The sequence below is a fragment of the Pundamilia nyererei genome, unplaced genomic scaffold (genome assembly GCF_000239375.1).
Source record: "Pundamilia nyererei isolate P.nyererei 1_Seehausen unplaced genomic scaffold, PunNye1.0 scaffold00217, whole genome shotgun sequence".
NCBI lineage: Eukaryota > Metazoa > Chordata > Actinopteri > Cichliformes > Cichlidae > Pundamilia > Pundamilia nyererei.
In genome coordinates this window covers 565,937-583,716 of record NW_005187618.1, presented here as the reverse complement: position 1 = coordinate 583,716, position 17,780 = coordinate 565,937, and the positions used below count along the sequence as shown (strand labels likewise).

The window sequence follows — 17,780 nt, the reverse complement described above, 5'->3', positions numbered from 1 at the left end:
GCTGGTTGTTGCTAGGTGAAATAGTTACAAAAAAGGTGCTTCATCTTAGCCCTTTTTGTGATTGCTTTTGTCACTAGCAGATTGCCTTAGTCACCTCTAGTTTGCATGATAGACAGCAACTTTTCTGTAAGAAGAAAGAAAATCTATCTGAAAATACAAAAAGGTTACCTGTTAATTTCACTTAATAACTACTTAGCCAACTTGGCTGGGGTGGCAATGCGATTTAAATAATCTGTTTCTTGAGAGACTCAAATTTTAAACAAATTTAACCTAAATCTTTCACTGGATGATAACACTGAGGAATGTCAGTATTCATATTTTAGTAACAACGTGAAACCAAGAATTTCAATTTTAAAGATATTTTACTGAACCAAGTTTTGGTCCAACCACCAGAAAGAAAATGAATGACAAAAAACAATCAAGAAAATAATCTTGGCAACACATTTAGTTTTTTTTTTATTTTTATACATTTATGTAAAATTTGTATGTACATGTAATAGGCAACAATGTACTGCTGACATTCCAATTTGCAATAATAGAGTGCTGAAAATGAAACATGAGCAGAACAAACGAGAAAAACAGAATTGCCAATACTTGCTCTTTGATAAGTTTTGCAAAACTGTACGACTACAAGGCGTATTCCATGACCAAAGAATAATGAATACTGCAGACTAAACGTATACCAACATAAAAAGAAATATTTAAAAAAGGCAAAATCAAGTAATCTGCCACCCAGGCTTACAAATTACTCTGTGATTGGTGTTAATGCTTCTCTTATGGATTTCAAACAACAATGTTTAATGACGAAATGAATGAGCTTCAGAGAAATGTTCATAACTGCTGATAGTGCAGTCTTCAGTTAGACAGAATAATCATGGCAGCATATTCAGACTTCTGTCAATAAGTTATTCTACAACAAACCTTTATTGGCTTTTAAAGTTTAAAATACACTGATTTTAAGAGTTTCTTTATGATCAGAAAGAGCCATTTTATAAAAGGCTGTTGGATGTATTTATAACAGTTAGCCAGCAGATTGTTAGCCTACATTAATACAAAGCCTTAAAGTAAAAGGGAACAGCTAGCTTGACTCTACCCCTGTTTAAAATAATACATTTTATTTGTAATACACAGAAAACTCAATGTAAAATGACAGTTTATGCTTTCTTTTATTAAAAGGTTTAGACAGAGACAAGCTAGCAGTTTCCTTCTTGCTGAGCTAACACTTTTTCTTCTTCCTTTTTCAGAAAAAAAGGGTAAGCTAACAGTTTACTGGCTTTAGCTTCAAATTTACACACACAAAAACACATTCTTGGAAAGTGGTGTTAGACATCTCCTCTAATTGCTAGCAAAAAAAAAAGAAGTATGTATATTTTCCCAAAATGCACAACAAATCCACAGACCTTTTGAGAAAGCATGTGAATGAAGTATCTATATACTGGAAATGATTTCAGCAAGGTAGGGCTTTTACTACAATGTCCTTTTAAGTTGAAGCGGGGAAAAAAAGAAAACCCAACCCTGTCGTCACATCTTCAACATAACACGACAGACATTCCACAGTATCGGCTATCTGCAAATGTACAAAGACATAAAGATATATTAAGAGAACAACAGAAAGTTTGGGAATGCTTGTGCAAGTTCATATGTATGATGAGATGCAACCAGTGATGAAGGGGTAGGTCACATTATTTGAAAACATTCTCAAATACGGGACATTTGTAGGTCTTCATTTTCTTGATGGCATTTTTGAACTCTCTGCTGGACTTGTTCCACTTGTGGATGCCTGTGAGGAGGTACTGCTTATCAACCTTGCGGCCCATGATTAGATACTGGTTTCCCAAGTTGTCCAGCTGCTGGCAGGGGCAGTCAGCACCATTCTTCAAGTACAACACTAACTTCTTTGTGTCCTTCTTCTTCAGGTTTCCCGGTTTCAACATCTTCTTCTTCTTCTGCAGGATCACCTTACGGTCCGTGTTTTCTCGCTTTACCTCCTTGATCTTGGCCTTGAAAGCTGTGGGCGGAGGAACAACAGAAAGATGAGTTTACTCTAAAATGTGAATGTCATTTTGAACTCAACGTGTTGTACAGTGCTGCGTCTGACAGCTCCTGGTAGTGTAGTGCACTAGTAAAATTAATCATCATGATGGATATTAGGCAGGTCAGTCTCCTGTGATCAGATATAAGGGAACATACCACTATGGTTCCCCATCCTTTACAGATGATTCTTAATCATTTTTACCTCATATACACAACTAATTTTTCCAAATGAGAACCATTAAAATTCAAAGAATCAAACCCATAAAAAAAAATATCATTGTACTCTTTACAGTACAGTGATAGAATGAGTGTAATATTAAACTTTAAGAGAATGTTTTTGGTGCTTTAAACTTGCATTTTCAATTTGCAAAACATGACTTCCTGTTGTATAGAAGTATATGGGAAAAGACTTTTTATTTGACATTAATAAAAAACTCTTGTTGAATCAGTTATAGTCTCAATCGCTGCCATACTTAATACAATATGAAGTACATTACCACACTCTTAACATTGCCAAAGTAGCAATGTTTATTTTAGTAGTAGCACTTATAACATACTTGCTAAGTAAAAGTGGTCTATGTACATCATGGTCCCATTATTCAAATCAACTATTGAACAGTGTGGCAGTAAGTCTAATAATGGGAATAATCAGTAAGAACGAGGTTAAAAAGTCGTGTGAAGTGCACGACTGCTAAAGCACAAAAATGTGTGTTTTATTTCACAATGCATACACAATCAAAGTACATTCATAATCTTAATACTATTGGTGGCTCAGGTCAACAGTATTCCACAATAACATGGATTAATGACGAATAGCTAGCCAAGATACCGCCTTATACAATTTGCTGTTTACTCATGTTTGATTAAAAATTGGATCACCGTTTATTAATAATACATAAGTAATTTAATTAACATAGACTGAAACTCATTTTCCCACAAACAGTGCATTGTTGCAAATCCTGTTCATGCAAAAGAACTTATCCATGATCCTCTTAATTCTGGGGTTTAGCCTAATACTAATAAATAATGCGGTATGTTTTTTCAGTGACTTCTGATGTTCAAAGACCAAATCCAATTATGGACAAAGCCACTTAATTTTTCTGCTTTTCACGACATAACAAACAAACAAAGCACAAATAAATTCTCAGGAATACTGCGCTGGGCTTCCAGCTTGTCAATAGTGAACCACATAGGGTTAGGGTTAGGCTACATTTTAGCCACATGGTGAACAACCAATGTTTCAGAAACTAGATGTTCCCTTAAAATCCAGCCTCTTACCTGCGCATCACAAACACATCACTAGTGACCTGGCGGATGTTACGAGGTTAAGGTGTAAATATAGACAAAGCATATATCTTTATCAGAATTAGCAATGCAATATAAATTTTTTTCTCCTTCATTTAAGCCCAAGTATGTTTTTCAGATTGACCAAAATACCCCTGATCTTTCACTAAACTCTATTTAACCTTCTAATCTCTATGTTTCCTCTTAAACAGAGCACGAGTTGGACTTTGGTGGTCCAAATTTCCATACCCCCCCCCACACACACACACGTTATGACCTGTCATATAGTATATCTAGGTGCGTTATGTCTGACTTAACTGACATTTGCGTCAGGATAAATCACGATCAAGCTGGGAATAAAGCCTTGTGACCTTCAGTAGCGGAACAGCCTGACCAAGCATTTCCCCACTCCAGTAAGAAGAGAACAAACTTAGTCTTCAATCTAATTTTCTCCACGATTTTAAACACCAGATCACTTGCTTTTTTACAGAATTATAGTAGACAGAAAAACCTGTACTGGATCCTTGCTCTCCAGTTGCACTCGTATTGCTAATTGCTAATTAAAGTGTTGAAAAATAAATAAATAAAGAGCCCCCCCCTGTATTAACAGTGCACATGGTACGGATTAAGACTTATCCCCCGTCAAACAGTCTCTGTGAGGGGGCTTAGTGTTCAGAGAAGTCAAAATGCAGCGGTCATAATTAGTGTGTAATAAAAGAAAAGGTCTGGCCCACCACTGAAAGGACTTCATCTTGATAAATCCTCCAACCTCGATAATCCTTTAACGCCCTGAACTTTCTTTGCACCTCGCGTTGTTTGAGGGCTTAATCTCTTCAGCAGCAGAATACAATAAGACGTTCAAATGATCAAATAACTGACAACAGTGTTTCTTTTCTCATGGTCAGTGAAACTGCCCTTGTTTGTGTTTCTTCCTACATTAGTTTTTAAAATATTTTCAATTTTTAAAGTTACCAAACAAAAAAATAAATTCATCTTATACAGTGAGCAAAAGAAAGAAAAGAAAAGAGAAGATAGCCTTTCTGTGAGAAAGCATTTCTCAAATCTGCCCACTTAATTCTTATGTCATAACCTATAACATTAGCATATTAACTGTAAAACAGCTATGAATATGTTCACACTGACGTGACCGTGTTTTCAGAAGCCCTTCCTGGATCAGAAGATCAAACAATGCTCTTAGATGCATTTTGGCCTTACAGTTTTCCTGTGACAAGATATTTATTTGAGTAAGACTTTTGGGTAAAAGTCCACTGTCAATTAGTTGGATGTTAAGAGATTAAAGTTACTGTCACTAATTATTTTCCTACTCCAGTGTCAAGGTATTAACCCACCAGTTTTACAGTGTAAAAAACCCCCCAAAAGGTCAGAACTAGTACACATATGCAGCTTATAACAAGGGTTTTCATTTTTAGGAGTCAAAAATAGATGATTCTTTAAATAAAATGGGAACATCTTCAGTGGAATCAAATATATGTGCATGCTGCACCTTTGTTACAGTACAAAAGTTAAAAGGAAGATATACTGTCAGTGATTTGGGTGCTTTTACGCATGCCAGCACACTAAAATAAAATGACTTCTATTGTAAGATTTCTTTTTGTGATGTTGTCTCTGAAACCTGACTCTGCTGGGTCAGATGTATTAATGGGATCCTTAAGTGCCCAACGTGTCATAAACCCAGCAGGAGGGCGAGCAGTGCTCCTCATTCACAATAATGGCAAGTGGTCCAAGCTAGACTGAACAGTCATCCAGCACAGGAATGCCCTGTTGTTTATCACATCAGCAAAGGGAGGGAGCAATTCGGAAAAGGACAAAGTGAACAGTTGGAAGCCGAGGAGATTTAATTGAAGGGCTTCTGGAGGTTTTGGGACAATGGGGTACCATAAAACCTTAAGCACGGAGAAAAATTGCAGTGGGAAGAAAAAGCTGATGTTGTGATGATGTTTGAAATCATTTACAGCTGAGTGCGGCAAATAGGACGTGTGTGCATAAATACATGCCCAACAGCTATATTAATCATGAGGATTTCAGGGAAATAAGCGATATTTGTCCTCACCAGGGAAACCTGTTACTCATTCTTCTAACTCTGATGCATTAGCTCAACAACACACAACTTACAGCCATCCTTCCTCCTGTGCCAGAAAAACTCCACATCCAGGGGCCACAAGTCAAAAGTTTCACCACAGAATTCTCCACTTTTATCAAACCACATGGAAAAATCAAACATGCTCAAATTAAATGCTGGGAAGCACTGCAGTGCAATGCATGATAGACACTATTTTTGGCCTCTTTCATTTTGCAGCTTCAAGTAAATGAGATGGACAAAAATTCTAATTCATTGCTAGGTTGAGTTTTTTTTTTTTTTTAATGAACACATGATTGGTCCACGCAGATTAACAAAGGCTTCAGTCTCTGGTTCATCCCTCAAGCCCCTCTATGGTTTTCCATCCCTGTGTTCCACTGAGAAAAGCAAAGAAATCCATCACATCTATTTTTGCAGTCTTCTCCAAACAAAACAGGCTTGGATTTAAGACGCTGCCTTGTTAAAGTTTACTGTCCAAATATTTTTTTTGGAACTCAAGAAAGATATCGGGATGACCTTGTGGGATAAAATCACATAATGATTAAAGCGTGGGATATTTCCATCTGCACATTTTCCTTTTTGCTCAAGACAAGGCATTAACTCATGTTTAGCTTCTGCTGTTTAGCTGCTGTTGGATGTATTTATAGCATTTCTCTCCAGACCAAAACTGAATTCCGTCGGTCTGCTGAAAAAAAAAATTAACAAACAAATCTTTGGCAAGCTGCAGCGCTGTGTCGTGTCAGGCTACGCATTAGTCGTTTACCCGCCACAATCGAGCCATGCTGAAGCAATAGAGAAGTTTGTTGCATTCCAGACTATGTCCCTCCCTCGCAGGGTCAACACAAGCAACAAGGTCTCATCCTCAGCCTGACACTAAATCTGTCTGTGTATCCTCATATGTCAGCTGGTTAGGTGACTTATGACAAGCAAGCAAAACAACATCTGTCTTCATCCAAGATGAAACAAGCCAATAATCCAGCCCGCTCCCTTGGCAAACCGGGACGCAGACTCAAAGGGGCAAGTCTCATCACCGCAGCATAAACACCGATGCAATTTGTTAAACAAATGTAACTTTAAACTTTTTCTTGAGAACTGGAAGAATGTGTGTTTTCGATGTGCGTCCAGTCTATGTTTGCTTAGCCTGGCACCTGGAATTCGTGCTGCCACAAGCTTTGGTGAATAAAAGATGAAAGTAGAACAACTTGCATCTTGTGTGCATCATGTGTGTATTATTTCTGAACGTTCTCATGTCTGCAGTTCAATCTGTGTTTGTGTTATTAATTGAACTCAAAGCTTTCAATTTCCTTTTTTTAAGTACATATGGTTTATACTGGATTCCTCATGTAAGACCTCCAAATTTCCACAATTAAAACAAGTGCCCTCATCAGCTTAAGATCGTCCTTCCTTCCTGTTTTTTTTTTTTTATGTTGTTTTCCATTCAAGTTGGACTGAGGATCCTCTAATGAAAAGAATGTGTGAAGCTGGCTGCAGCAGATTCTGAGCCATCTCTTAATATTTCCAAATAGGCTCTGACGTGTTCAAAACCCACTTCCAAATCCCCTTCAGAATATGTCTTTAGATTTGATAATGTTCCAAAAGAACATTTCTGGTACGACCTCAGAACATGACTGCAGAGCTGAAGAATGGCCTTTCAAAATGAACAACATCCTTCTAAAACTGATCTTCTGATCATCACCAAGCTTTTGATCTTACAACTACTCTTAAAGTAAAAAGTTGACATATTAACTGCAGAAAATAAGAAATTGTGTTGTCTTTCAGCAGGAAACATGTTTTACAAAGTTGAGAAAAGGTCAACGAAAGACTGGAAAAGTTGTGTAATGGTAAAGAACCCTCAAGGTGGAACATGAGACACTGACTTAACTGTCAATACTAGATTCAGTTGGCGTAAGAAAGAACATCCCTGAATGGGTTTCTTGAAATTCAGATGGGAAGACGGAGAGCACTTCTCCCTTAAAAGATTAGATTCATGGGAAAAATAGCTCCACAATTTAAAATTTTCTCAACCTAACATTGTGAAACATTTGGAGATTTCATATCTTTGGTATGCAATATGATTGAAAGATTAAAAGTATCTAGAAGAATCCCAATAAACAAGGCCAAAAATTGGCAGTTGAGCTATTCGTCAGCCATTCAGTTGAGAATAGCCGTGAATTTTAGATCCTCGAGAAGCAATGCATTTAAAACAGCAAGTTCTCTGGCAGAAATCACCACACAGGCTCATTTCTGAAAACCTTTGTAAGGAAACACAGTCCGTCACTGTGTCCATAAATGCAAGTTGAAACTAGCTAGTAATTCTCTGCATTCTGTTTTCACTCAGATCTTATTCTGACCAAAAACGGTGATACCAATCAGGCTTCTACTCACTTCATGTTTATGGAAAAAAACATAAAAAACCCATGCACTACTAGGGATGACATTTAAGGAGCGTCCCATTTTTGTTGGAAACAGGTTTGTATTTGGGAAATCACCTAACAACCTGAACTAAAAATTTTAAATCCATAAAGCTAACACTAAAGTAAACACGAGCATTTTTTTAAACATCTGAATAAAATCCAATGCCTTGCATGTAGCAAATAATTACGTGTGTTAATTCTCATTTACCCAATAATTCTGTGTTGCAATTCTCCAACAATAACCCAGCAGGGTTTCCTGCATTGTATTAAGTTGTGGCCTGTGCACTTGAGTTTTACAACTACAGCAATTAAGCTTGCTAATGGTTCTTGTTAGCCTACCCTTCCAGTTGACCATTTGTAGATTTAAAATAACAGTTTGAGAAAAAGCTATAGATGAATAGAACGCTACAATTCTATTAAAAAAACCAAAACAAACAAACAGACAAATGTTGGAGAGCGAGTTTTCAGAACACCTATCACTCTTGAATGCTAACCAGGATATTAGTTGTGCTTCTGAGTGGAAATTTCTTGTTGAAAGTGATACCACGTATTAAATAGAATATTTATTAGCCTATATTAGCTTAGATGTATGAACTATTTCACTCAAAGACCTTCCAGCTCAGTTAGATTTTATTACCATAGAACCAGTTCACTAGAACAGCTACCTCGGCTCTTTATATTACAAGATAACAGTTGCAGAATATTAACACAAGTCAAACACCCAATGTCAACACAATGAGAAACAAATTCTTATCTTTTTCCATGAAGAAATGGTATTAGCATTTAAGAATTGTTTTTGGAGATGGTTTATCATTAACTTTTTTTTCCATTTAGGATATGAAGAAGGTAATCTGTAACATTAGTCAGCCCAGACAACAGAACAAACATCCCAGTTTACAACTGCAAAGATCTGCCACTTAAAGACTTCAATGACCCCAATTCATTAGTCACAGAACATCATGGTCCACCAGACCAGACAGGGATAGTATATCTAACCAAGAGATAAAACGTCACATTAAATTGAACTGCCAAATATGACCAAGTACCGCCAGGACACAGTGTACTTTGGGGGGAAAAATAAAAGTTGCACACTTTATAAAACTTTATGAACTTTGAAGATGGGAAATACAGTAAAGAGTTCTTTTGATTTTATGCAGTGCATCCAACTGTCTGTGTTTTGTGGGTGTTGGGACGCCGCTTACCAAACTCGCTGGCACACATGTGCTCAAGAATGGTGTCTGTTTTCATTTCGTTGTCACATGGAGGGCAGATGGGAGAGTAACCTGTGGATGAAAACACACACACAAAAAAAACAAAGAAACAATTGGACAAGAAATCGGTGCAAATAGAAGACAAAATGTCAAATGGAATTTATGTTGCCCGTTTGGTGACCAGGTCAGGAGTGCTCATATTCAACTTCAGTCAGTTATCCTGCAGACTTCTACGCATCTTAACATCTCTGAGGATGCACAGATCCTGTTTACTGTCAGTAGTCAGTCACCTACTCCCTTGGGTTTCGTACACTCTGATGACCTGATGTCAGTGAGGAATGCCTTAAGCTTTTATAGCCAGCTGTAACTAAGAGCTGCAGTAAACGCTCTTCTTTACTTTTTGCTACACTAAGGCAGTTTTCAAAATGCATCTGCTCAACACTCATCTATACACCTTTAAAAAAGTATTAGAAATATGGAAGGAATAAATGGTAAAGATATTCAATTCAACCTTAAAAGAATGTTCTGAGATTCCAGAGTTTAAAAAGGGGGCTTTGAGTGTAGAGGTGTATAATAGCCAGCTCAAAGACAAAAATCCCAAAAGAGCCAAAAAGTGTTTTTGCCAAAAAGTAACTCAGTTGAGGCATATCTGCGAACTTTTTACTGACACAAGTTTTCAATTCTTTTGAATACCACAAACGATCGTTTCATGCCAAACAGCTGAGCCGACCTTCCAAACAAACTTGGACCTGCATTGCGATCGCAGCGTCCTTGCAACATAAACCCCGACTACACTGCGGTGTCCCACTGTGGGCCTGGATCGATCAACCAAAGGGGAAGGTAACAGCACTCTACTCTCTTCCAGTTGTCCATTTACATGTGTTTAACGAATGCTTGTGAAACCATCGCTCGGGTGTGAAGAGCTTGTGAAAACAGACAATGTTTACAGAGTCACTGGGTCCCTTTGCCTCTGAGCGCCTGGTTCATCTTTAAATCACTTATCACGGGTCCCTATGCTGCAGTATTCAAGCACTGTTAGCTGGCCTCTATTAACAATCATTAACAGCTGAGGAGATTAGCTTGCCTCTGTTAATGTTTATCACCCTGAAGATCAGATACTGAGAGACTCTCCAGAAAACAAAACTCTGAGTAGCCGAGCTTCAGCCGACCTGTGGGAACAGGCTGGCTTTATTTAACCCCAGTGCTGACAAATGATAACAGGTGAAGTCTGGAGAGCATGGAGCTCTGTGTGGTCCCTTCGTCTTACCTTGAAAAAGGAGTCTTTTTCAGAAAAACAGGCCTCCATCCATACCACTATGTCAGTCAGCAACAACCCCCCCCCGACAAAACACACACTCACAAACACGTCCCTTCTCCCCCAAAGATACAGTGAGCTCTGTGTTATCGCAGGAAGATCCACAGTCCCTCCATTTATGGCCAACATGTTCAGTAAGGGGCTTTAGATTGAAATATAAGTAGAGGCCCCACCCCTTTAACTTTATGGTTCAAGTGAATGAGGCAGTTGTAGTCCCTCCACCCCCACCCCTCGGCGTACACCTCACCTCGCCTGAGCAACCGATAGAGAACCTGGCACTGCAGCCTTGCTCTCAGCTTTATCATCCAGAGAATTGTTATTTTCTGCGATTTTTATGGGCTTCTCTGGCACTTCTCAACTTGGCTTGCAGAGGTTAGTGCTGGAAGACAGTTTTGCTGGACTAATGCTATTGCCCTCTACAACCCCATTTGCTGATGCAGCGTCTTGGGGAATCTGCACCAAAGCACCCATTAGTGATAGATGATAGGGGTAAAAGAATGTCCTTGGGAGCTCTGTTTACAAACCGCCCTCCCGACGTCAACTTGGACGCCGATTTTCCAGATCTCCATCTTTTCATCAGATGCACAACATTTGCCAGAGCACAGGGCTTAAATATATTAAGGTATTCACATTTTTTTCCTCCAACCTTTTTATTCTTTGTTTTTTTGCTGCTTGACTTCCTCCCAGCATTGTCCTCCAGCTCAGCGAACACCTTGAAATAAATGACTAACATCTGTTTGAGCTTTTGCAATATTACAACATCACTCGTTGTCAATAGCAAGCAACTTCACCTGCACATTAAAGCCAGGGGATTATAGAGTGAAAGGAAAACATAAACGTGATAGACTTTCTTTAAAAAACATGAGGGGTGGTGGGTGTTAAAACAGGATCAAATCCAGGTTTTCATGGCTGAATTTGCTCCCCCAAAAGGTCGCATTTGTTTTGTTTGTGCTCGGATTTGCATCTGCAAACACACTTTTCACCCCTGAAACAACAGTTGCATGCCCATTTAACTGCACGGGTGTCGTCTTTTACACGGTGGCAAAAGTGCTGGCTGTTTGTTTTCTAAGTGAGCAAGTTAGTCAGGGTTAGGTAGTTAATACTATATTAACAAATTGGAACTGATTCAAAGAATGAATATTTATTCATCAAGCTACACTGCAAAATATCTCGTTTTCAACTTCTTCCTTATGAGACAACTTGAAGATTGTTTTCTTTCACTGGAATTTTAAGGGAATGCCTTTAAAAAAATTTTAATATAAACCCCTCACCTGAACTCTTTATTTAAACATCCGTCCTCTTCCGCTTTTCCTTATCAGGGTTGCAGGGGTAATATATTATTTATACAGAATATATAAATATATATATAAAAAGTATAATTCTCTTAAAAGGTTTTCAACTTTATATTGAAGTTTGACTTCAAATTTCTACATTTAAATTTCACCTTGAGAAAGTTTGTTTATTTAACAAAAATAAATAAATAAATAAATAAAAATATACATCATATAGACAACATGTTAATAAACCTTTTAAATGGCAGGTTTATGCCCAGGAAATATTCAGCTATTAATTTGCATATTTCCTTGTCAAACATTTATTCACAAATATACAGTGTGTGTGTGTCTGTGTGTGTGTGTGTGTGTGTTTGACCTTTTGAAGTTGCTGTTAGGTGAGTTACCTGTGGGTTTTGTAACCTCCGTGGCGTTGGGTGTCGTCATGGCAATGCACACTTCACCTTGGGGAAACTTGTCACAGGTGAGCATCTCCGGCCAGGGGAAGCCGAAGGCCTCCATGATGGGGGCGCAGCCGTCCCTCACGGCCTCGCACATCCAGCGGCACGGGTAGATCGGCCGCTCCAGGCACACGGGAGCAAAGAGCGAGCACAGGAAGACCTGCGTGTCCGGGTGGCAGTTCTTGTGCACCAGAGGCACCCAGCTGCTGGCCTGCTGCTTCACCTCGGCCATGATCTCGTGCTCCAGCAGGTTGGGCAGCATCATCCGGTCGTAGCCCACGTTGTGACAGAGCCGCAGGTCGTCCGGAATGTCCACGCACTGGGGCGACTTGCCGTAGACGGGCGTAATCCAGGGCGAGTACTCGTACTCTGACGCCCTGCACCCTGACAGGAGTGCCACCGTCACCAGCAGCCGGAACATCCTGCAGAAGCACTCACAAGTAGAGCTCATGATGTGTCTTTGCAGCCACTGAATGATTGCTAACCGGAGTGCCAGGCAACACTCAGTTCATGAAGAAACGCACAGCGACAGCGACGCAGGAGAAAGGCGCTCTGCAATAAGTCCACTATCTCCTCTGGCTGTAGTCCCGCTGCTGGGCTGCGTGCGGCTCCTGCGAGAGTTTGGGGAGGTAATGCGCTGAGACTGTGCGGTGCTCGGAAACAAGAGGGGGTTGTAAAGTGCGCTCTGACCAATCGGAGCGCGTCTGCGCCTTTTGGCACTCGGCTGTCAGTCAAAGCGCTTAATGACCGCGTGTGTAAAAACTCTCCGGGAGACTCCCCAGCGTTCCCTTTGCGCTTCATTTGTCGATATAAAGTAATAATAATAATAAATATATTTGGATATGTGCGCATAAACTGGGAATACTTTCAGACTGACTGGGGTGTAGGAATAAGCTCGATTAGAAGTTGCACAGCTTTAAAGTGTGACACTGGGTTTGTTTTATGCCTGTAACAAGAACGTGGTGCAGGGAACAACACGAGCCTCTCGCATCCCCGAATGTGAGGAAATCCTGATTTCATTCATATTAAATAAAGCAGCTCTATAAGCTTGTTGCCATCAGCTGTTACTGTACGGAGGCCTGAAACAGCCTAAACGCAGAAACAACTCCAAATGCATTTCCTTTCTTTTATTTTCATCTATTGTTATTTTCCTTTCATTTTTACACCTGTACATATTTACGTATTCATTGTTGTATTCTTTTTAACTCATTTATTCTTTTGGCAATTTATGTTCTTCCATATAATGGAGCACAAACCCAGATCATCTCCTAAAGCATATCCACTGTAATGCCTGCCTGATGCACACATTATTTGGTTCAGAAAATATGATAGACAAATTTTTAAAAAATCGACTTTTATAACTTTATTGAAGAAACATGACAGTTTTGGGTGTCATCTTTGACTCAGCAAAAACTCAGCAAAAAACTCAGTAAAAAATAACATTATTATTATTATTCTTACTTTATATCACTTTATTTCCTTGAAGGTTGAAGTTTCTTTGAGGATTTTGAATTTAAGAGTCTGAGCCAAGACTTAGTGAGTAATAATAATGATAATAATAACACTTATTTAGAGGTTTTCTTTTAATTCCACTGCTTCTAAAATGTCCTGCAGGGAACACGCCGAGACACCGAGGATAAGAAGCCTCCCAAGTAAAGACAGGAAATAGTGTTTTCATTCATAATAATTATCTCTGCAGGAGAAAGGTTCTGAAGGAAAATACCCGATAAGCTGCCTCTGGGAGTTCTTGGGTACATTAACTTATCAAATGGGGAGCTGATGATTTAATACTGCTCTGTTTGTGCTTGTTGTACTTGCAACCTGCTGGGGAACACTTTCCTTATCCAGCTCAGTTTAACACTTGAGGCTAAAGTCAATTTGCTGAGCCCCAAGTGTCCATCTCCTCCCTCCTCCCAGCCTGCCCATATCCAATGATAAGGGCAAAGGTGTGAAATCCCTCTATTTAAATGGAGGTCAATTTACATTCCATTGTGATGTTAACAGCCCTTGTAGAGCAAGAGGAAAAAGAAAACAGAGGATTTAATTTGATTTTAAGTGTGCACATAGCAAACAGAGGCCTTTGAGAGGAACGGCCTAGTTGAACTTATAGAATAAATGTGTTTTACAGCTGTCTCTGCTGCAAGAGACGCCGCTCACCTAGACATTTCCCTCTCATTGAACTGAGGCCAAGAGAAAATGTTCTGCAACAGCACGCAGAATGTTTAGTACATCATGTGCAGGATGGATGGACAGTGACAGATGGTACCACTTTAAAGAAAAAACACGATTTACTGGGTGCAAAAGCTGAAATGAAAAATAAAGATGTTGAAAGAAAACTGTAAATCATCTCAGAGTTATAATCAAATCAGAAATAATCCAACTTCAGATTGCTCATGAGTTAAATTATCCATTAACTCAGACCTCTGTGCTGCAATCTGCATGCCAGAGTGGTGATGTGTGCTCAAAAGAAGGCCAAGTGATTCTCTGAAGCACTTTAAAGATGACACCTCAGTTAACATTTTAAATTAATGGTGAAGGTTTAACAAGCAGGGCTGTGTTTGAGGCGATGCTGTACAGACTGCTTTATGGGCTGATGGCATCCAACAACAGTTTGTGCATAGGTGGTTGCTAAAGCAAATTCCAAATTTTGGAGACAGGAGGCTTGTTTTCTTTTTCTTCTCCAGACGAGACCTGGCTTTGCTCAAATGCATGGGGAAGCCTCCCATCCAGCGTGACGGGCCTGCTAAAAACTACCGTCAGCACAGCAGCAAGCCAACAAAACTGAGCGAGACAAAAGAAAGGCTGCAAGAGGAGAGGTCTACAGTGACTTTCCATTTGAGAACAGAGCAGAGAAATGGATACTAAAAAAAAAAAAGGTCCTACAAACAAGAGCATTTTGGCCCATTAGGCTCTGGTGCTTTAACAGCGTGTGACTTACACAAGAAAGACTAAATATTTGGACTTATAGGCCTGCAGGAGAACAGAGTTTCTTAAAGACCACCAATCCATCTATATTCACCAGGGTTTAAAGCCACAGTCTGCGTCTGGGGGTGAATGTGCATGTATTGCCTTGAAAGGGCATTTTTGGCCCTGGCAGAATGAACATATATGTTCATTTAGAGTCATCTGTCACCAGCGAGCCCTGGCTAAACACTGGATCTGCTCCAGAACACGACGTCAGCCGTGCGCTGATGAGGTGCATGACGGACGCTGAAAAAAAAAAAGCTTCATTATAACACTGTCAAGGTTTGGAGAAACAAGCACACCTGCTTTTTGTCAGGTAACACTGGGAGAGAGTGGAGAGCTTCTTGATTTGGCATCATTTTATTTAGCAACGGCCTGCAAGGTTTCATTTAGCTTTGCCCAAAGTCTCATGAGAAGTCCTTTATGGTGGATGAGGTGTGCTTGACTTTTCCATGAGCAGATCTTTAGAAAGATTGTCTTGGAAAAATCATAATTGCTGCACCAATCGGTGATTGGAGAATGATTGTGTGTGTGTGTGTGTGTGTGTGTGTGTGTGTGTGTGTGTGTGTGTGTGTGTGTAGACTTCCAAGAACTGAAAGTGGCGTATCTTATTTATGACCTTTTCTTTACAGTGTTTCTGACGAAGATGGATAGCGCTCTTTGCATTTTTGGAGCTGTATTATATCAGAAACATTGGAAGGAGGAGAAATGGCACTGCATGAATTCTGGATAGAAATCATTGGGAGAAATTCCACAATGTTAAAGACAGTGGTTGTCCTGCCCCCAAAGAGCTGATCGACAGCCAAATCTGGAAATATACGAACCACGTGTTGCTCTAAAATATGCAAAACAGCAGAGTTTCGTGCCAGTTTCAGCTGTATCCTGTATCTGCTGGTCTGCTAGGATACTGCAAGCAAAGACAATAAAACAATAACATGAATTAACATGGACATGGGACTGAATTGACTAAGCTGCTAATGAAGTCATAATGTTGTGTAACTTTGTGCATTTGCAGTGGAAGTTTAACCTGCATGGGGGGAAAAGTTTTCTAAACCATATTTTGGGGCAAAGTCAGAGTTTATGAAGTGGTTTCTATCAGATTTGACTGGCGATTGTGTGCAATCAGTCTGTGCATGATCCCAATAATCACTGAAACTGACATTCTGGCTTTTAATGTTGGATGGATCATAATTACTGCCTGGGTCCAACACACAATTAGATGACCTGCTCTTCCTCCAGAGCCACAGCCATCCCTCCATGTAGTATCTGCATCATAATTTCCAACTTCTGTTTGGTTTGAAGTCAAAAACCAGGCCTCTTCCTCTTAACTCCATAAAGGAATAATTATTTATGACATTATTTAGCATCACCAGTTACTTAAGAAGCATCTCTTTGTGGGACTGTGGGAAGAAGCCAGAGTACTCAGAGTAGCCCACACAGGCATAAGGAGAACATGCAAATGTTCCAAGAGGTTTGAACCAGGAACTGTCTTAATGTGAGGATAACCACTGCATTGTTGGGCTGCCAAACATCCAATATGATTGTCTTGCTGGAGGACTTGGCTCATGCATGCAGATATCCTCCATATGAAATATGACTTTTGACAAAATCCTCCAAGTACTCACATGCGACACCGTTGTTATCTCAGTTACACTGGCTTCCTGTTAAATTTAGAGTCAATTTTAAGATCCTGATCTTGACTTACAGAGCTGTGCACGGACTGGCACCGGCCTACATCTTTGATCTGCTACAGCCCTATGTCCCTAGCAGGTCTTTGAGGTCATCTGATCAGGGCTTACTTGCTTTAAAAAATACTAAGAGGAGGACTAAGGGTGATAGAGCTTTTGCCACTGTGGCCCCTAGACTGTGGAACTCTCTCCCCCAAACATTAAGAACTGTGGACTCAGTAGCTGTTTTTAAAAAACAACTCAAAACTCACCTTTTTAAAACTGCTTTTGGTTAATTTTTGCCTGTTTTATTTTCTCTTTTTAAATCTTTTTATGACTTGTAATCTTGTGTGCAGCACTTTGTGGTTCTGTCTTCAAAGGTGCTATATAAATAAAAATGTATTTATTTAGTTATTATATGAAGGATTAAATAAAAAGGTAAAGGTAAATATAAAGGTAATGTAAAGATTTTGCATAACTTTATACTGTATTGCCAGAGGTTATACACTACTAAAAAAGAAAAGAAACATTAAAGGAACATCTTTTAATCAGAGTGTACCATCAAACCAATAAAACCTCCGGGACACTAATCTAGTTGGTTAAACAGCAGAGGAGGTTGTTAATCAGTTTCAGCGACTTTGGAACTACCTGGACTCGAGGACCCCGTACATACAGTAGGTTCCACAGGAAATCCAACTCCTCCAGGATGGCACGTCATTATATACCATTGCCAGATAGTTTGCTGTGTCTTCTAGCATCGTGTCAAGAGCATGGAGACAAGATGATTGGATAGATGATTGAGCATGCATCTCAATAGCATATTAAAGACAGGCAGTCAATCCAGCAGCTGGACAGGGTGGTAGAAGGTCCTGTTCTAGTTTCTGTTCTTTTGTAAGGAGGAACAGGATAAGTACTGCCAAAGCTACAAAATGATCTCTAGGAGGCCACTGACCAAACAAACAGCAACAGATGAGGGCGGCCTGAGGTCCTGATGTCCTCTACTGGAACCTGTGCTCATCATGCCAGTAACATCGTTCAAGTGTACCTGGTTTAGTGGTGGG

At 39.6% G+C, this 17,780-nt stretch overlaps 1 protein-coding gene across 1 annotated transcript; it reads right to left on the bottom strand.

Moving 5' to 3' along the window:
- Nucleotides 1-439: 439 nt before the first annotated feature.
- On the bottom strand, nt 440-12,751 carry LOC102199610 (secreted frizzled-related protein 1-like). The gene is made up of 3 exons (XM_005748240.2): nt 12,035-12,751; nt 9,033-9,113; nt 440-2,008 (listed from the first exon to the last, which is right to left on the bottom strand). Exons 1-3 carry the CDS (start codon nt 12,537-12,539, stop codon nt 1,683-1,685), a joined length of 912 nt encoding a protein of 303 aa, XP_005748297.1. The 5' UTR covers nt 12,540-12,751; the 3' UTR covers nt 440-1,682.
- Between the last annotated feature and the right edge of the window lie 5,029 nt (nt 12,752-17,780).